The 21,194-nt window shown below is 47.3% G+C and overlaps 1 protein-coding gene across 1 annotated transcript in view; it reads right to left on the bottom strand.

Moving 5' to 3' along the window:
• Window positions 1–21,194, bottom strand: part of LMTK2 (lemur tyrosine kinase 2) — a 471,403-nt gene that overhangs the window by 61,895 nt on the left and 388,314 nt on the right. Inside the window, exon 13 of the mRNA XM_069645647.1 lies at window positions 7,750–7,995. Coding sequence (XP_069501748.1) covers window positions 7,750–7,995 — 246 coding nt within the window. The remainder of the gene's footprint in view (window positions 1–7,749; window positions 7,996–21,194) is intronic.

The following is a 21,194-nucleotide window of genomic DNA, read 5'->3' as shown; positions in this document are numbered from 1 at the left end:
GTGGCACCAGAAAAATGCAGGATGCCATGAGGCCAATCTACCTCAGAAAATCAAAGGCTGGTAGATGTTAGGGATTATGGAAATTTGTCACCATCTGCAGAATGTCTTGAGCCCTCACCTCTGGTGCCAAGGATTTTCCCAGGGATGCTCCCAGGATTGATGCGATAAACTGGAGTCTTTGTGATGGCATCATGTGGGTCTTCTTGAAGTTGAGGGAGAAGCCCAGCATGTGGAGGGAGTGGCAAGTATAGCTGAGATGATCTAGGGCTTGTTCTGGGGTAACTGACCCTGATCAGCCAATCGTCCAGGTAGGGGTAGACGTGAATCCCCCCTCTCCCGAGACTCGCTGCCACAACCGCCATTAGCTTGTGAAAACCCTTGGGCGGAGGTTAGCCCAAATGGCACACCCGAAACTGATATTGAGAGCTGCCAATGGCGAACCTCAGGTACTGTCTGTGCTTGTGATGAATTGTCACATGAAAGTAAGCATTCTGGAGGTCCAACGATACCATCCAATCCTGAAGCTGGAGAGCCTGAAGGATCGGAGAAAGGGTTACCATCTTGAACTTGTCCTTCCTGAGGAACTTGTTCAAGTCTCTTAAGTCTAAGATGGGTCTCACTCTGCCGTCCTTCTTTGGAATTAGAAAATAAGAGTACCACCAACCCTTGTTCCTCTCCGCTACAGGTACTGGTTCTATAGCACCTTTTGTTAAAATCTCCTGCATAAGGAGCAGATACAGAACCTTCAAAGAGTTGTTCCCCGGTGGATGACTGACGGATTTGCAGGAAAGTTAGGCAGTAACCTTGGGCAACTGTTCCAAATGCCCAAGCATCTGAAGTAATAGCCTGCAATTCTGTCAGATGCTGTGACAACCTGCCGCCTACTGTCGTCTTGTGATGTAAGACCTCCGAGAGGTTTTGGAGTGGCTTAGGGTAAAGCAGCCCCTGCTGTTGCTGTCTTAGTACCTCTACCCTGTCCACCACGGGGGAATCTTCTTTTACCTCTATGAGCTGGCTGTCCTCTGCCCCTTCTGAATGTGGAATAGCAAAAGGACCTACCCCTCCAGGGCGCACCTGTGGGACGGTTTGGAGTTTGTCTTATTGCAGCTCCAAGGATTTGGCCGCCGCCTTGGAAGTTTGCAGCTTCTCCAAACTCACATCAGCTTAATTCCCAAATAGAGATGTGCCACCAAAGGGCAAGTTGAGAAGTCTGGATTGAACGTCTGGGGCAAATCCTGACTTAAACAACCACGCAAATCTGCGGATCATTCTACTAGCAGCCATGCCTCAGAGTCAAGACCAGTCTGGAGGGATTCGCACATAGCTTCCTTCCCATCCTTGACAATGTTCAAGAAACAGTCTTGTTCCTCCCCATCGGGGGATGTGGTCAGCTGCCATAGCAATACACTCCCAAAGGGTGTGGGTAAATCTCACCAGCGTGCACGTGGCATTAGCAGATTTTAACGCCATTCTACTGCCTGAGAAAACCTTCTTGGCCGTGGCATCATATCTTTTGTTATCCATATCTTGTGGGGTAGGCATTTTGCCTACCAGAAGAAGTAGCTGCTTGTACTACCAAGCTTTCTGGTGTTGGATGTTTTGAAAGGTACAAAGGATCAGAAGTAGAAGCTCTGTATTTGGCTATTAGCATCTTATTCACTGCTGGGACAACCTAAGGCATTTCCCAATTGGAAGTTACCATCCTTTGCAGAACCCTATGAAATGGGACAATTGGGTCTTCCTGTGGACTTTTATCCAATATGTCTGTTAAATCGTCCTGTTCGAAAACAGGTGTTGGTCTGGACCATTCCATATATTCCATGACCCTTGTCATGAGTTGTTTATATGTTGCTTCGGCATGATCTCCTGGATCTGCCGTATCAAAATCAATTTCAGGGGGAAGTATCAATGCCACTCACCTCATGAAGACAGTCCTGCAAGTTTTTTGTACGAGACTCTTCTGATAAGAGTTACTCGGGTACAGAAGGTGTCCCATATTCAAGACCAAATGGTCTTTCCTCCTCAGATGACCCCTTTGCATCTTCATAAACTGAAGAAAGTTTTAAAATACTCTGAGCAAGGTTGCAGTGTTTTTAATCTTCTCAAAAGAAGAAGGCGCTATAGACGTCATAATGGGTTCTGACAGTGTTGAAATCGTTGACATAAACATCGAGGTTGTCGACGATAGCGCAAGTAATTGGCATATACGGCGTCGAGGAGGTCGACACACTAGTCTATGGCTTCTCCTATTTTGGTGTCGAGGGCGTTGAAGACACGCTTCTCAGGCTTACCGTAGGGGTTTCTTTCAGCGTCTGTCGACGATTTTGTGTACGTCATGGAGGCTCTCCCTCGAGAAGTTTCCACAGCCGGGTTCGAAGACTCACGGCTCTTGTGCTTACCAGGTGTTTTGACTGGGTATCGCCTCTAGGTGTTGTGGAGAGGGGCAAGGCTGTGTTCTCGACCTTCACTATACTAACACTATGTTTTGAGGGACAAATGACCCGTTTGGGTGAACTGGATTAGAAGTGGACGGCGACCTATGCCGCCTCTTTTAGACATGCCTCAAAGATGAGGAATGATGCAACCCATTTCACGAACGGGAGCGTTTAGGTTTTTTATGACGAGGAGACAAAGGCTTTGACTCGTCATTCGATTTACGTTTGGAGGGGGGGTAATAGATTTCCGAGGCCTACCTCTCTCCAACTTCCCTCTGTGCTTTCTCAAGGCCTTGGCCTTCATAGGCATGCATTAGTCACACTCCCAGCACGGATGTTCTGACCACAGACACCACAGGCATACCCTTTGTGGGTCCGTCATGGACATTTTAGCACTGCAGTCCCAGCACTTTAAATCTGGACCAAGAAGTAGACCGAGCCGATGAAGAAGCCATCCCTTCGAAAACGCGATTAAATCCTCTCAGAAACTCGAAGCATCTCACGTAACCAAGCGTTAAGTTACCGAAGCAGTGAAGCGCGGAAAAATGGATCAGAGCAACGGGCGCTAGCACGCTATACACCTGTGGTGACGTCGAGATGGAGGCCTCCGAGGGACATCGACTCCACCAGAATTCGACGCACAGCGCCCTCTACTTAAATAATTCTGAGGCAGCAACCTGGATATTGGGAAATATCAAAGATAAGGAATACGTGGGAGGACAATGCATTCAAATGAGTCATTACTGCCACAAATAGAATTACTCCATAACTCTGAATTTTATCTTAAGATAGATTCTACCTGTACAAACCGAGGGTGAGATCTATATTCTTACTGCCCTAATACATCCAGTAGGGCCTCTTAATAGAGAGCAAGTTGCGGTCTTTAGCTTGATCCAATACATAATAGGTTTAAGGAAAGACGGGTCTTGCAACCAAAATGTTAATTTGGTGCCAATAGAGAAAGCCTTGACATTCGTTTAAAAAAAAAAAGATTTTTCACATAAGATTTGATATTTTAATGGTCACACAGTCCGGCACCATAAAGTGAGGTTTGTTGTGAATTTATTTTATAGATTTTGAGAGCTGGTCGGACCAAACATTGCTCAAGCTGCCCTGCAAACCGAATAGCTCTGCTGTGTTGGATCAGAATGAAGTTACTTTTAGATACCTGCTTATCCTAACACCCCTTGGATGTAATCGAAACTCTAAATAGGAGTTAACCTCCTGACAGGAGCCCATTTAAGTTGACAACATTTAGCATGCATCTTTTCCCACATAATGGCAAGACCTTGGTCTTCTGGTAGTTAATCCCCAGCATCTTGACTTCACACAACTCAGTTATTTTATAAATTTTTTTCATTCTGCACACTGTTTTGGAGAACACCACGAACCATCAGAAAATAGAAGGATGCCAATCCATTTAATGATGGGGCATTGTCACTGCTTCTGCGATTGCATTTATATAAAGGGAAAACAGCTAGGGCAAGAATGTACCGTTGTAAAGCTCCCTTTTCCATAATAGGACTTCTCTTTTTTATTATTAATGGGTTGCAGTCATACATGACTTTTCCCATCCTTATCAGAACACAAATTCATTACATAACAAATCAAAAATAATAGATTTCAGTTATTCCAGCCAGTCCTTTGGTTTTCCAACTCAGTACAAAACTGCATCATTAATCAAAAAAAGTGTGTTTAGTACTTTTATAGGTTTGATGGATAAAAAACTGTCATGGCCAGAGGACAGACGAGTTTAGTACTTTTATAGGTTCAATGGATACAAATGTTTCATGGCCAGAGGAGTCTTTGCCAAAATTCTTCTGTCTGGAGCCAGTCTTCATTGTGAACAAAAGAAAAAGGGGACCTCAACAGTTCTTGTGGTCCCATGCACTCAATTAGATTATGTTGTAGGGATTGCTTAGTTTGTCTTTGGCATAGAGCAATAATATCCTTCACAACTTTCTCCTTTGCTCTACTAGCCATAATTGCCCCATTGGAAGCAGGTTCAGACAACATCTTAAGAGCACATCTGTTTCTCTATGATCTGGAAATGTCCTCAAGTAAGCTGGAACAACCCCTTTGGGTATATCAAAAAATGAGTGACTGCCAGGGAGCTTTAATGAGTGGACATTATCAATAGTCCTTACCCAATCCGGCCCCATTAGAGCCTTTTTTACACTGTTGGTATCATCGATTAAGTCCTTCATGGTTTTAAATGCCATACTTAAAATATAACACCTTGTTAGTTTCCTCAGGAAGGGATTGGGTCTGCCCAATCTCCTCTTGAAGTCCCTCCACAAACATGGAGTTAGTCTGAATATCTAATAGACGAGTACAGTTGTACAATATCCAATCCACGCTGGCCCTTCATGAATTCAGACCTAGCTCCTATCAGAGAACAGAAATGGGAAGAGACTGTGGGAGACCCAACACTCTTCCAAAGACTGCCCACAGCCCAATTCAAATTCTAAGCCTGATATTCTATATCCGTGCCATATAGTATGGGAGGTATGGCTTTACCTTCATAAAACTATCAAATGGTAATATGGAAAACATAGTATCCATAAATGTTCTTCATTTGACATTGATTTGATCTACCTTGGCCTTTAACCTACGCTCCGCCTACTTCATATTCGGGTGAGTCGCCAATCGAAAGCCAAGGTAGGTACATTCCCTCATCAATGCAATGGTCTGCAAATCCAAGGACCATCTAACACCAGCCCTTTTTTTGGACAGGTTACTAAACCTCATGATCTGGGTCTTGCTAGGATTAATCGGGAGCTAATTTTATTCTGCATACCCAATTATCACTGTCAGCAGTCGTATACCACGAGGGGTAAAGTCTAAAAGGAGGAAACCACAAAATGCTATCAGATCTTACGAGTTCCAATCCTGGGACTAGCTAGAGTATTCGCACACAAAGACTCCTTCAGGTCGGCCAGATACAAATGAAACAGGCAGGGTACAGGTACGCAACCCTGACTCACTCCCCTTTCCATATTTATTGGGCTCGAAAGATGTCCCTGAAAATCTAGCCTGACCTGAATCTTTGTATTTTGGTGCAAATGGACAATTATTGCCAATAGGCCTGGTGGGGGGGGGTGGGGGGGAACGGGTGCCCCACGATCTTAATTTTACCCAAAGTCAAGATCTATTTATAGTGTTAAAGGCTTTGTAAAGGTCAATCATGGCCATGTACAGAGGAGAATTGCCTGCCTTCCAGGAGCAATCCCAGAGCATATTTACAATAAGGCCATTCAGAGTGGTCGACATGCCCTTCCTAAAGCCTATTTGACATTTATCTAGAATGCCGTTTGATTCTGCCCAGCATTCCAGTTCCATAAGGACGGCCACAGCAAAAGTCTTACTATCTGCATCAAGAAGGGCAATCGGACGACAGTTGGTAGGATCAGTTTGATCGCTCTTCTTACAGATTGGTGTGATAACTGCAGTCTGCCAACTCTCCGATATGACATTTCTGTACTATCAAGAAAAGCCTAAAACTCACTCAAGCCAATAGTGCTTAATGGTCTATGGAATGCCACTGGGAGATGACTCAACTAGTCTCTATCCAATCGAGCTATAAGGACTTTAGCATAGATTTTGCAAAACAGATCTAATAGGGAGATGGGTCGATAATTAGGAGCTCCTCTGCCCTCCCCGCTTATAAAAGTCGGTACTATTACCACTGTCAACCTGGAAATGAACACCTCAGTTATGCCTTAAAAGGTAATACCAAACAGGAGCCTCAGATTTGTTTATCACTTAAATAAATCCACTGGAAATCAGGGCCAGAGGGTTAATTTCACTCTTGAGCCTTTAAGCCCACTGCTATCTCTGCAATTGAAAGGGCAACTGAATAATCTTTCTGTTCTTGGACAGCCTTCTCAGTCTTAATATATTGGTAAATACAAAACCCTTTGCCATCATTGTATGCATGGCAGGTTACTGTTCTACCGGACTGCATTTCCCATTCAGTTTTTGAGGGGACCCGAATGATAACAAAAAGGCACATTTATTTATGCTACTTGCTAAACCTCACCCACACAACCAGAAGGATTTCTGGTTAGCTTTGGGTCTGCTAAACATCACTAAGAGACTGAATGAAGATATTTCAAAGTAACACATTGTACAATATTGAGAAGCCAAAGTCTCAACCTTTCATGCTTATTAGGAACAATGCAGCTGTTACTACTACAGTTGTTCAGCTTCTTTAGCAACAGAAACGCAAACCTACATCTAATGTTGTACTGATCTACAAAACTTCTAGTGGGGGAACAAATATTACAAACCATAAGAAACACAACGAATGTTTAAGACGTGATCGGAAAACAGAATACTAAAAGAATGTACTAGAAAAAAAATAAGAGACCAACATCAACAAGGAGGTGGTGGTGAGAGAAGGTCTAATAGGTGCCAAAACAACTATCTGAACACTAATATCTGTGCTAAAATGCAGCACCTTGCTGTACTCATAAGAAAAACATGGTTAGCGTATTGTGAGAAGTGCCACTGAAAACCTTAAGTGGCCTACAGGTGTTTATAGAACTGCAAACCGGGATAAGTTACAGATGTGTTTGATAAATGAACCAGATATTTCAAATAAAAATAGACTCCAATACTATCTTTCTTTTTGGGCACAAATGTACCACAAAGTAAAACATTTACAAAAATAAAAAGTCTGTTATTCTTCCACTAAACAGTGACTATTTGAAGTACAGCGATTAAAACCGGTAAAACATGCTCACTGATGTTTCAAGGACGTAATGAGTAATGCGGTTTAGGAGTATTTTAAGGAAGTGTTAAAAAGTACTGCTGTCTAATTAACTTAAGGTGATCGTATTTGCCATCTGGTGATCGGAAGAGATGAACACTTGAGCATGCACTCTAGGCTTTACCTATTAAAACAAAAGTTCCTTTCCTCCATAAGCTTTTTATGCTCACTACATTTTCTTTGAGGTCTGAAACTTGCCAAATAAATTGTTTGTTAAATTCCAGCTAAGTATATACCAATGACAAGAAATAATTAAACTCAAGCATTTGATGAAGGTTGGTGTTATGGGGTATGCTAATTGTGTGCAGATGAGGGAAAGACTAAACTTGCACAAGTAGAGCTGGTCCTGGTATTATAAACGATATCAAATACTAAAAGTGTAGTAGCTTTCTAAATGGGTAGTTCCATACAAAAAGATAATGTCCAAGGAGCACTTCTAACAAAACAAAGGAAACGTCTCCACAAAATAACTTTACAGCTACCATTGGTATTCAACAGCAAATGCTCCTAGCGTAGAACGCATGCAACATCATCCCTTACCTTGTTCAATGTCTGAATCTGTAAGATGTGTGATAGAAAAGCTTGCTATGTTTGCCGGAGAAATCGAGAATCGAGAATACGTTGAGGAATGCACCCAACTTTCTTCCTGACTCCTGGTAGGTGGTGGTGGTGAGAAATACTTTGATGCTTGAACAGAAGTCTTGGGACCGATGAGGCTGCTGGCAGTTTTAGAAAGATATGATGGGTCTGGGGAAGAGAAGTCATCATCCCATTCAAAAGCTCCACCTGCAATGCAAATAATCACCAATTACAATTCACAAAGTATACATTCTGGTGGCTTGTGCGCATGAAGCAGCAGTGAGTCTAGTACCTGCAGAACAGTGACAGCAGATAGTTACCAGTAATACACTTAAAACAACGCAGTCATAAATAAGTGGCTTTGACTTTAAGGAAACCATTCCAGGCCTCCTCTCACATTTCACAGTGGAGAATAACGGACTAAGTTGGACAGCAAAGGAATATGTATTATAAAAACAGTTGACCAAGTCCAATTGCAACCCTAAAATTGGTACTCATCGGCAAGAAAATAAAATAAATAGTTCAGGTGACAACAAACGCACGCAATAGGTGATAATTTTAACCAAACAAATTGCCATGGGCTCGATTCACAAAAGTGTGCACTGCAGCAAATCAGAAGATGCTCATCTCAGATTTCCACCAGCTCCTTTAGACCGGTTTCAAAAAGCCTGCAACCAAAACAAACTCAGACCAGACATTTCTGAAAAAGCTCATATGCAAATGCGTTTCACAAATGTTTGCCTAAAGGTAACTCAGATTCGCCATGCAATATGTGCTCTAGCACCTTGAAGCATCTTTTGTGCTAGATGGAATTAAATAGATCTTGGACTAAATAAGAGACTCGGAGTATGGCAAAGTACTAATTTATTCTCAGTTTAATAAAGCAGGAAGACCTGACAAACATCAGACTGATGCTTGAACTCTCACAGCAGCTTGATTACATGGAGGTATTGTACCTCAATATGCACCATCTATGATGGCATTCGAAATGACAAAAATACAAAACCTATTGAGGGAAGGGATTGGTGAAGGGAACATATCACGTATAGAATATACAAGGATCAGTGCTTCATTGGCTACCCCTTGTCTGTAGGGCACGCCTTGAACTACCTCCAAAACACACACAGTACTGATTATAGCAGACAAAACATCAGGGGATTGGCTCCTGCAACTTTGTATGTTCGGTTGTCCCCCAGCCCCACTGATTGGTTGGCATTGTATTCCAACCATGGACTTTTAGCTCGTTTAGCAGCACGTACATGAAACAAAACATAGGTGTTTGAATCCCGTCAAATTACTCCCCATTTTCCCAATAAGCCCATCTGTCATCGGTAGGCCATCAGCCAAAGTCTTCAGCTTGTAGTTGACCTTTTTACTGCTCACGGTTCTGAACATTGAAGGGAGTGTGAGCACACCACTATCTTCGCTTAAGGCTCTAATGAATAGCCTTTGTTTTTTCGACTTCTGGGTCACATGCGAAAAGACCACGAATTTGTCAATTTCAGCCTTGCATTTATTGTTATTTGATTTATTTATGCAAGGTGCTGTTGCTCTTCTTGGCCTCCAGAGACCAGCTCACTCTCTCATACGAACTTTATACACTTTTGATTGACCAGCAGTTAAGCTCTCAGATGTTTTCGTCTTCCATCTATGAAGAATGTTCCACATTCAGAGCTTATCCATGTACTCGCTTTGTGCTTATCCCCCAAAATAGCATCTTAGTTCTGGCCCAACTTTGACTTCTCATTGGGTCTGCTCACGGTGCTGTCTTTCCGCGTCTCCCGATTCTTACAGCCTTGACCTGTCTGAGGTAGCTTGGTTAAATTTGACATGAGCTCTCGTCCATTTTCGTAGTATGGCCGTTCTTGCCACGTTATATATTCCTCTATAGCAAGCTGCTATAAGCAGTTCAATCCAGGATTACTTTAGTTTTAGGTTCTGGTTACTATTAATTCTTCAACTACATTGTTACTTAATTTCATATCGTTTCAACATAGGTTCATATATCTTCTTCATAACATCACTTCGTCCTCGTCAGATTTTATTTAACGCACATCCACGATATTCACAGATGCATTCTGACATCTTGGCAAGAGACATCCTTCCATGTAGCTTTCTTCCAGCCAACATCCTTACATGCTTTCAGTGCGAGGGCACTCTGATTGGCTGTTGAGTGCATAAAGTCTCTCATACACTCAATGCTGTGTAGGGACGATACATGGGTCCCATCTATGGCTTTTCTTTGACTGTTCTAATACAACAGTGGTGAGGGGGTGGGAACTGGCAAGAAAACGTTTACCTGCTCCTCTACAAATTCAAGATTTGCTCCAGTTTTAAGATCTGCAATGCAGTAGAAGGAATTTGGTGCAAACCCTGGGATGCTCTCAGGCACTTTGATTTTCTCCTGTGCAGATCATTGTGAAACAGGCCCAATGTTTACAAGAGACTGCTCAGACCCACTTGTAGAAAGTGAGTCCACTACTCTTTTTCCAAAACTTTTTATTGACATTTTCCAACAATAACACATTCCATCTGGAAGTATCCCCCTCCTCCCCTTTCTGCCTCCTCCCTCCCCCCTCAATCCGGGTGGCGGTCCATTGGCAAAGCGCCCCATTTTGGCTGCGGGATAGCGGAGTCTCTCTTCGGCATCAGTCCTTTGTTAAAGTTGACGGGATGAGTACTTCATATTTACCCTTCCTCTGGGCGGTCGGTTATTCCCAGGATGCCCATGCTCCTAGGGCACCACACCGATCAAGCACATTCCCTTAGGTATCTTAGTAGGCTTCACCAGTCAGAGTGGAACCTTTTGCGGTCCCCCTGGATGGAGTAGGTGAGCAACTCCATGTCCACAATGTTCCAAATCTTTGCAACCCATTCATGGTCCAGAGGAGGGTCCTTGGACTTCCATTTGTGTGCCAGTACTAAGGCCGCTGCCATCATCGCGTAGGTCTTGCGGGACGGCTTTGAATTCAGTTGCTCTAGTGTGCCATCTAGGCCTATCATTGCAAGGCCCCTGATCCCCTTGATGTTTACCTCTAGTACCTGGCTCAATTGCTGCCTGTATCCCCACCCAAAACTGATCTATCTTGTGGCATTCCCACCAGATGTGGCTCTATGTTCCTTCCCCACGGCATTCCCTCCAGCACCTCGCAGAGGTGCCCGGGTACATCTTGTGAATTCTAGTTGGCGTTAGGTGCCACTGGAACATTAGTTTTAGCCAAATTTCGGGATCTGGAGAAGTCTCGTCAGTTCAGGGATATGTTCCCACAGCTTAGCCCACTCCGTTTCCTCTATTGCGCTCCCAGTGGAGGTCTCATATCCTCATATCTTTTTATGTATGTCCTTGGCAGAGGATCTTCGCCCAGCCTGGATACCCAGCTGTAATCTATTCTCGAATGTGATCGGTGTGCGTGCGAGTAGAAGGTATAGCCTTCCTTGTCCCCTTCAAGTTTTCTCCACATGTCTACTAGCGCCAGGTCGTGGACCCCCAACACAGCCCCCCAGACCCCACCGAGGCCTTCTAACCAGCGCCCCGGTTTTCCTCCCCTCCAGAGCCACTGCAAGGTACCTCTCCCCTGTTTGTACGATTCTGACCAGTCACCTTCAGGTCAAGTCCGTCCTTCAGTGCAATAAGAACCCCCACTTTCCTGACGGATTGTGTGGCTTGCAGGATTCATGTGTACCCCCAGAGTTTTATTCTCAGTCTTTCCCGGGTCTGGCTATGCGTTTCTTGTAGTGTTACTAGGTCAGGTTGTTCCCTTCTGACAAACCTCTAATCTTTTTCCTTGTGGTTGATGAAGGCAATTGAGGTTTATGATCTTCAGCTTATTGTTACTAGCCACTGTTTTCCCTTACCCTGTGTTTGCATCCCTGTGTGGGGTTGGGAAAAACCCTTTGAGTCTTCCCTGCTTCCTGGTGTGCCTTCTCCGGAGTATTGTCGGAAGCCCCCGGAACACCTCCCTCCCTGCTCTCCCCCCTCCCCGTACCACCTCCTCCCACACTGGCGTGCAGTCACCCTCAACTTGTGGTCTCAAGAGTTGAACCCTAGCTTACTCCCAGACTTGCCCCATGCGAGATCTCCCAATCTCATTCTCAGATTCTGGTTAGTTTTAACGGTGGACCACTCCCATGGTCTAAGGGTGGTGTGTGTTGTTGAAGAGAATCGCTTGATGTTTGTCAGAACCCTGGCAAGTGTTGGGGTGGTGGCAGGGAAAAGAGCCCCTATGTTGGGTTATGGAGGGAGGAGGGGGCCTTTGCAGCGCCCAACGGGCTTCTCAAGACGTGTTCTCCACCCCATTAGCAGGTCGTGTGGCCAGGGGTGGAGAATAGCCAAGAGACTACATTTCCCAGTGGCCCCGGCGGCAGGACACATGAGAACCGCGCCCACGCGAGGGCGCATGTGCGAGCCGTGCCCCACGAGCGCTGCTCGCAATCCTGCCCGGCAACCTGAGCTGACGTGCATCCGACGAGCTCCGGTCGGCAAGCATCTGCGGGGCACCAGCCCGCCTGAAAGCATACCCCAGGCCCCGCGTCACACTTAAGATAAGTAGCGCAAGGTTCCACGCGCAGCGGCTAAATTGCATGGAAGAGATTTCATATAAAACAAGAAAACCACGAAAACCAAGCCGCGTGCAAAACGAAACTAACTCTTGGGGCACAAACTATTAACCCTGCATGGGTAGTGCATGCATAACTACCGCATGCACTGTGGGGGGCATTGCATGGTCCAGACTACTAAGACCCGTATGGGGAAAACGAAAGACACGGGCCGCTCGATCTCAGAACAATTAACCCATTAAGGGTAGAACAAGCGCACACATCCGTTCTGACTTTCCTTGTTTGCTTTTAGAGAAAGACGACTCCGCGGAACGGAGCTGAGACAGGAAAGACGGCAGTCGCCGCAGATCATCAGAAAACGAAGCTAAGTCCGAGTTTATGTTTCTTGTAGCTTTTAATGACGGAGTGGGCTTAGCACAGAATTGCCCCTCACATGAAGCAATGTGGGGAATGCTTATTTCTACATGAAGTAATGTGGGAATGCTTATTTCTACATGATGTAATGTGGGGATTTTGCATGCAGTAACCTGGGATATGTTTAGTAGGTGTTTGTAAATAACATAGGCAATCACACAGGCTCTACAGAAGCAGTTGGCCAAACTGGTTGGAGCTCCAGCACAAAGGCTCCCGAGTTTACCAGAAGAGGTAAAGAGCATTGGAGTGACAAGTCACAACTCCACTGAAAGGAAGCAGGAGCCAAGGAGCATGTTATCCTAATTCCCCCTTCCCTATCCACAACTCCTTCCTTTACCTCTTTCCGGTGATCCTAAAACCCTCAACCTATCCAATCCACGGACCCTAACCCTCTTTCCCCGAAGGGTCGCGGAAGCCTGCGATGGTGTAATCTCCAGGCCCCAAGACCTAACGGGAAGGGAGGCCTTTGTGCTGCCTCTGCGCCAGAAGAAGACTGACGGCTCTGACAGAATTGCGAGCCCACGTGTAAATCAGGTGCCCAGGCAGTACAACCATGGCGGATGTGGTTACACTCCTTCAGGAATTGAAAGCGGAATTGTCCGCAACCAGACAGGATTACCAGAATCTGGCGGGTCAGGTCCATACTTTAACAATCCAAAGCCAAGCCCAAGCAACGCCACTTCCAACCCCTAGAGTGTCATCCCCAATTCCAGTACAGGTGCAGGTGTCCACAGAACCGCCAATACCACTAGCGGCCCCAGAAAGGTACCATGGAGATCCTCAGACCTTTAACCGGTTTATAATGCAATGTCAACTGCATTTCTTAACCAAATCAGCGGTTTTTCGGACAGCCCAAGCGCGCACCGCATTTGTGATTTCCTACCTTACGGGCGATGCGGCCTCATGGGCCACCCCCTTGGTCCGAAAGGACGACGGATTGCTCTACGATTGGGATTTGTTCCTCGAGGAATTTGCCAAAATCTTCAATCGTAGGGCAGCAACGCTAGTGAAGGATCGTGAACTATTGACACTAAAACAAGGCAACAGAGAACTGGTTACTTATGTCACGGCCTTTAATCGACTGGCTATGGAAACCGATTGGCCTCAGGAAAAAAGGATGGCTTTGTTCTATCAGGGGCTAAGGGAAGATTTAAAAGACCTAGTAGCACAGGTTGACCCACAACCAGAGACCTGTTCTACAATGATCGATCTTGCTCTTAGATTGGACCAAAGACAAAATGAGCGGCGACAAGACCGGCGCAGGTGGGAGAACAAGCCTCTAGATAGGCTTGATCAACAAAAGACCCCAAAGACATCGGAAAGAGGAACAGACGAACCAATGCAGATCGGAACTGTGCGTGGGCCCCTGTCTAAAGAGGAGAAAGAGAAGAGGCGAAGAGAGAAACTGTGTCTATATTGTGGCAAGGCCGGCCACTTTGTGCGGGAATGTACAAACAAGCCTGTGAAGGGAGGTCCTTCGGGAAACGAGACCGCTCGCCCATGAGGGTGGCAAGGACGAGCAAAGTTGAAGACACCCCCGAAATTCTAGTGAACGTGCAACATAGCCAGGCAGGTCATGTTTTGATAGCAGGTCACCTCAGATGGGAAGAAAAGCGGACACCTGTGTCATTGATGGTGGATTCGGGGGCCACAGGGAATTTCGTGGATCGCCAGGTGGCCTTGGAAATGGGTATTCCATTGTGTGATAAATCCCGTCCAGAAGAAGTCAAATCGGTGGATGGTTCGCAGTTGGTTTCAGGACCAATTACACAGCAAACACTACCTTTACACTTGAGTTGTGGAGTAAAACATCAGGAAACAATCCGCTTTGACGTAATAGCAGCTCCTCAGTTTGGGTTTATTTTGGGGTTGACTTGGCTGCGGCAGCACAACCCAACCATAGATTGGAGTACCGGGATACTGGAATTTAATTCCACTCACTGTCACGCGAACTGTGGAGCATCAGAGAAGGTAACTCATTGTGTTGGAGGGAGTTCGGAAACCGACCTGCCTATGGAGTATGAAGCATATCGGGACGTCTTTAGCAAAGCCGCGGCCGAGACCCTACCCCCACACCGGCCTTTTGACTGCCGAATCGATCTAGTGGAAGGAGCAGTATTGCCCTGCAGTCGAATATATGCGCTTACGGAAGCAGAAGAAAACATCTTGGCTAATGGGTTTATTAGACATTCCAAATCTCCGGTTTCCTCACCCGTTTTTCGTGCCAAAGAAAACAGGGGATCTAAGAACATGCATTGACTACAGGGCAATTAATAAGATAACCATAAAAAATCGTTACCCCCTGCCTTTGATACCAGTGTTACTAGATCAGGTACGCGGATCCACAATTTACACCAAGCTAGATCTCCGTGGGGCATATCATCTGGTACGGGTAAAACAAGGCGACGAGTGGAAGACAGCATTCCGCACGAAGTTTGGCCTGTACGAATATCAGGTAATGCCTTCGGGCTCTGCAATGCGCCAGCAGCGTTTCAACATTTTCTAGATGAGGTTTTGCATGATTACATCGATGTATTTGCAGTAGTGTACATCGACGATATACTAATCTACTCACGAGACCCAAAAGAACACCAGAGTCATGTCAAGGCCGTTCTGCAAAGGCTACGGGAACATCATTTGTACGCCAAACTAGAAAAATGTGAATTCCATCAAACAGTAGAATTCTTGGGGTTTATTCTGTCTCCTCAAGGGGTCACTATGGACGAAAAGAAGGTGCAATCTATTCTAAACTGGCCCTCTCCTGGTTCAGTGAAAGACATTCAAGCAGTCTTAGGATTTGCCAACTTCTATCGCCGTTTTATCAATGGTTTTGCTAAGAAGGTGCAACCGATGACACAACTATTACGGAAAGGAGTTCCGTTCCAGTGGGACGAGAAGGCAGAGGAAGGTTTCCAAGCTTTGAAGGCAGCATTTACCACTGCGCCAGTTCTGCGACATCCGGATCCAGCCAAGCCGTACATTGTGGAAACCGACGCTTCCAGTTATGCAGTTGGGGCAATATTGTCGCAAAGAGATGAAGATGGTCAGTTGCATCCAGTTGCCTTTTACTCCCGGATGTTTTTGCCAGCTGAACAAAACTATGCAATAGCAGACAAGGAGCTACTGGCTATCAAGACAGCCTTCGACGAATGGCGCCATTACTTAATGGGAGCTCGACACACTGTCACGATATACACAGACCACCGGAACTTGCAATTCTTGAAATCAGCCAAAGCATTGAGTCCAAGACAGCTACGGTGGGCAATGCAATTTTCGGAATATGATTTTGTGGTGACATACCGTCCGGGTATGGAAAATCGGAAAGCTGACATACTGTCACGGTACCCAGAACCTAGTCCGGATTCCAGTCAATCAGAACTCGTGCCAAAGACAATTTTGGACCCAAGTCGTGTCATAGGTAGCATAGCTGTGGATACTATCTTTGAAGACATCAGAAAGGCCATGTCGGCACAGGAATTAGTGCATTGGACAGCCGGAGACAAAAACAAGACCGTGAAAGACGGACTACCTTTCTTTAAATCAGCATTGTATATCCCAACAGTGCCTCTTCGTCAACAGGCCATTCGATGGTGCCATGACTCACCTTTCGTGGGACATCCAGGGAAGAAAATGACTATAGAATTACTCCTCCGGCATTTCTGGTGGCCAGGGTTAAGTCAGGAAGTTCAACAACACATCGCCAAATGTGAAACCTGCTTGAGAAATAAGTCGGAGCATCAGAAACCGGCGGGAGTTTTACAACCACACCCAACACCACCCACTCCATGGCATACCGTGTCTATGGATCTGATAGTGGAGCTACCACAAAGTCAAGGCTACAATGCCATCTTGGTTGTAGTGGACTATCTCACCAAAATGGCACACTTCATCCCCTGCCAAGGAACCCCCTCGGCTAGTACAGTGGCAGACTTGTTTTTACAACACATAATTCGGCTACATGGTGTACCCTATAGTGTGATCTCGGATCGAGGACCACAGTTCACGTCAAGGTTCTGGCAGGCCTTTTGCAAATCAGTGGGAATGGAAATAAGGCTTTCAACCAGCTATCACCCAGAGACAGACGGCCAAACTGAATGCTTGAACCAGTCGTTAGAGTAATACCTTCGTTGTTTGACACAAGGTTTAGAGAACAATTGGGCAAAAGTGATATGGCTGGCTGAACTGGCGTATAATAACGCATTTCACACATCAACGAAAACCTCACCCTTCTATAGTATGTATGGGCATCATCCTCGCTTCCAGCCGGTGCCTCAATATGAGTACCCAGAGGTACCAGCAGCGGAGACAAAGGAGGAACAGATAGAGGTCATCTGGCAACAGGTACGAGACAATTTGGAGAAAGCCAAACAGGCATACAAACTACAGGCAGACAAGAAAAGGCGTCCTAGCCCACAATACCGGATTGGGGACAGGGTTTGGCTGTCAACACGGAATCTTCGATTACAGGGGTCGCCTAAGTTCAAACCTCGATTCATTGGCCCATTTAAAATCACAGCTCTGATTGGACCAGTAGCAGCAAAACTGGATCTACCGGCAAATATGAAAGTGCACCCAGTATTTCACGTTGCTCTGCTCAAACCAGCCCAGTCTTTCATTCCGCCCAAGAAACCCCCACCTGTCCTGATCGAAGGGTACCCCGAATTCGAGGTTCAGGCTATCCTGGATTCACGTGTAAGGCAAGGTACACTGTGGTATCTGGTGGATTGGGTGGGGTATGGCCCCGAGGATAGGTCCTGGGAACCAGCGTCTAATATTCATGCTCCTCGGCTCCTCCGCCAATTCCATCGAAGAAATCCTTCTAAACCTGGGCCCACCGGAGGGAGGGGAGGTACTGTCAGAACCCTGGCAAGTGTTGGGGTGGTGGCAGGGAAAAGAGCCCCTATGTTGGGTTATGGAGGGGGGCCTTTGCAGCGCCCAACGGGCTTCTCAAGACGTGTTCTCCACCCCTTTAGCAGGTCGTGTGGCCAGGGGTGGAGAACAGCCAAGAGACTACATTTCCCAGCGGCCCCGGCGGCAGGACACATGAGAACCGCGCCCACGCGAGGGTGCATGCGCGAGCCGTGCCCCACGAGCGCTGCTCGCAATCCTGCCCGGCAACCTGAGCTGACGTGCATCCGACAAGCTCCGGTCGGCAAGCATCTTCGGGGCACCAGCCCGCCTGAAAGCATACCCCAGGCCCCGCGTCACACTTAAGATAAGTAGCGCAAGGTTCCACGCGCAGCGGCTAAATTGCATGGAAGAGATTTCTTATAAAACTAACAAGAAAACCACGAAAACCAAGCCGCGTGCAAAACGAAACTAACTCTTGGGGCACAAACTATTAACCCTGCAAGGGTAGTGCTTGCATAACTACCGCATGCAGTGTGGGGGGCATTGCATGGTCCAGACTACTAAGACCCGTATGGGGAAAACGAAAGACACGGGCCGCTCAATCTCAGAACAATTAACCCATTAAGGGTAGAACAAGCGCACACATCCGTTCTGACTTTCCTTGTTTGCTTTTAGAGAAAGACGACTCCGCGGAACGGAGCTGAGACAGGAAAGACGGCAGTCGCCGCAGATCATCAGAAAACGAAGCTAAGTCCGAGTTTATGTTTCTTGTAGCTTTTAATGACGGAGTGGGCTTAGCACAGAATTGCCCCTCACATGAAGCAATGTGGGGAATGCTTATTTCTACATGAAGTAATGTGGGAATGCTTATTTCTACATGATGTAATGTGGGGATTTTGCATGCAGTAACCTGGGATATGTTTAGTAGGTGTTTGTAAATAACATAGGCAATCACACAGGCTCTGCAGAAGCAGTTGGCCAAACTGGTTGGAGCTCCAGCACAAAGCCTCCCGAGTTTACCAGAAGAGGTAAAGAACATTGGAGTGACAAGTCACAACTCCACTGAAAGGAAGCAGGAGCCAAGGAGCATGTTATCCTAATTCCCCCTTCCCTATCCACAACTCCTTCCTTTACCTCTTTCCGGTGATCCTAAAACCCTCAACCTATCCAATCCACAGACACTAACCCTCTTTCCCCGAACGGTCGCGGAAGCCTGCGATGGTGCAATCTCCAGGCCCCAAGACCTAACGGGAGGGGAGGCGTTTGTGCTGCCTCTGCGCCAGAAGAAGAAGACTGACGGCTCTGACAATGTTGGTGGTTGTCTTCGATGCCCAGCAGAAAAAGACCTTGCTCACAGTTCGTAATTTTTTGTTGCTTCCCTTGCCACTCAAAGGTCAGACTGAAGAGTTGAGCCCACCTGTAGCAAATTTCTCTGGATCTCAGGAATGTCAAGACAGGGGTCATCTTCCTCCTTTTGATGAGGATGGCCTGGGCCAGGTCTTGGTAGAGGAATATTTCTGCCCCATTAAAGGTGATCTGATCTGCTTTTCTGGCCTTGGCCACGACTCATTTTTTGAGGGCGTAGTTGTGGAAGGCCACCAGTACATCCCTTGGTCTCACTCTTGGTTCCTGTCGTTGCAGCCCCACCCTGTGGACTCTGTTGAATTGAATCTCTGGGGCTATGTCCGGGGCTAGGAGGTCTCCAAAGATCGACTTGAGGTAGATCCTGGTCCTGAGTCGCCTCTGGCAGGGATTTGACTCGGATGTTCGATCTCCTAGACGTGTTCTCCAAGTCCTCCGCCTGGAGTTCGAGGTTGTAGGTGGCCGCCACCAGGGTTTCCAATGGGCATCTGCCTTTCTAGCATCCTCCGAGTTCTTGTATTGCTCTCTCGTTTCTGTCCACTCTCTCCTCGATCTTGTTGGCATCCCCTTTTTATCTCTCATAGGACCGCTACCAGATCTTCCTTCTGGGCGTCCATCTGTCTGTCCTACTGTGGTGATTTTGTCCAATATCTAACTTAGGAGGTGTGTGAGGGCCAAATGCATTACTTTCTTTCTTGGTCCTCTTGTTCCAACCCCTTGCGTCTGCCGACCAATCGGTCGTGGGGAGCCCCCCAGTTTGATCTGTCTCCTAGGCAGTGATCCTTCTTGCGTCTTCCAAGGGTTTCTAGGTGGCACCTGCCAGTCATTGTTCCTTTTTGACATTGTGCGGTAGGTATCTGCTTCGGGTGAGCAGGGGTTAGGTGGTCTGTACTGAGCCACTGTGGTAACCACCCTTGGAGGTGCGTGGTGCATTGCCCCAGGCGCGGCGCTGTATTGGGCAGATCTTCCTTAAAGCAGCCCACTCACCCCCGTCGTTTCTTTTTGGTGTTGGGGTGGTCCACTTGATGTCTTTGTGGTCACCCGGCTGCTCTTGTTTGGGCTTGGTTCTTCAGCTGGGTCCAGAGTCCTGTATTGGTTGGCACCTCAGGCTGGTGTACGTCGCTCCCAGTGTTTAGTATGTGGGGTTGCTGGGGACAGGTTGCTGCGCTGATCCCCTGGTTTAGCAGATCAGCGATCAAGGTTGGGGCTTACGGCCCCCTTTTCTTGGGCCCAAGTACTGGCCCCAGTGTCTGTGGGCAGCCTGGCTACCCCACTGCTCTGTCCTCTAGGGCGCACTGATGCGACATGGACTCTGTTCAAAGTGGGCGCCTCCTCCAAGTTGTGGGCTCTGTTGGTCGGTTTGGGTCTTGTTTAGGGTGTTCTCCCTGTTCCTGGCGAGAATTCTGCTCCTCGGAAGTCCGCTGGTGTCATCGCGGGCCCACCTTAGCCACCTATGGGACTTGGTAAGTGGGTCACTGTGCCTGCTCCCCCCCACGGTGTTTGCTGTGGGCCTACTCCCGGGGACGGGAGGTCCTCTCCTGCAATTTTCGGCTGGTTTGAGTGGGGAGCTTGGGAGGAGGATCGTTGGGAGGGGGAGCTCACACACACTTGGCCTGTGAGCCCTTGTTGGAGACTGGAGGCACTTATGACAGATTTGGGATCATAGTGTTGTTCTGGCAGGTCAAAGGGGTTCCTTAGCCCAGGGTTTCGCAGTGCCCAGATCCCTGCAGCCCCATCCGCCCCGGGCTGCCCAAGTGTTTCTGCTCCGGCGGGTTCTGGGAGGTGGGGGCCATGTGCTTGTCCGGGTGCTGGCGGGGGTTGGTGGGCGGGAGGATAAGCGTGCTAGTCAGCTCGGGGTTAAATGTGCCGCTGATGTAGTAGGTGCTGCTCCCGGAGTGCCTTCTCGGACTGTGGCTAAGGGTCCTGGAGGCGCAGGTGAGCAGGGTGCGTTGGGAGCTCTCTGCCCCTTACAGTGCCCGTGCCATGGCAGGTGAGGGATACTCCGCTTCTGCAGTGTCAGAAGGTAGGCGGGTGTCTGCTAGGGTTATTGTGCAGGCTCGGAATCTGTCTTGCGTGTCAAGTGGGGTACCACTGTTGTCTAGCCGATGGCCCGTCTGTTGTACAGGGGTCCTAGTCAAGTGGGCCAGGGCCGTTGTCCGGGTCTTCGGTGAGGCAGGTCCCCCACAGCCAGGATGTGCGAGGTCAGTTCTCCACCCAAACTT

This window comes from Ambystoma mexicanum, chromosome 2p (genome assembly GCF_040938575.1).
Source record: "Ambystoma mexicanum isolate Mex_15411 chromosome 2p, UKY_AmexF1_1, whole genome shotgun sequence".
NCBI classification, from domain to species: domain Eukaryota; kingdom Metazoa; phylum Chordata; class Amphibia; order Caudata; family Ambystomatidae; genus Ambystoma; species Ambystoma mexicanum.
This window is presented reverse-complemented; position numbering and strand designations above follow the sequence as displayed.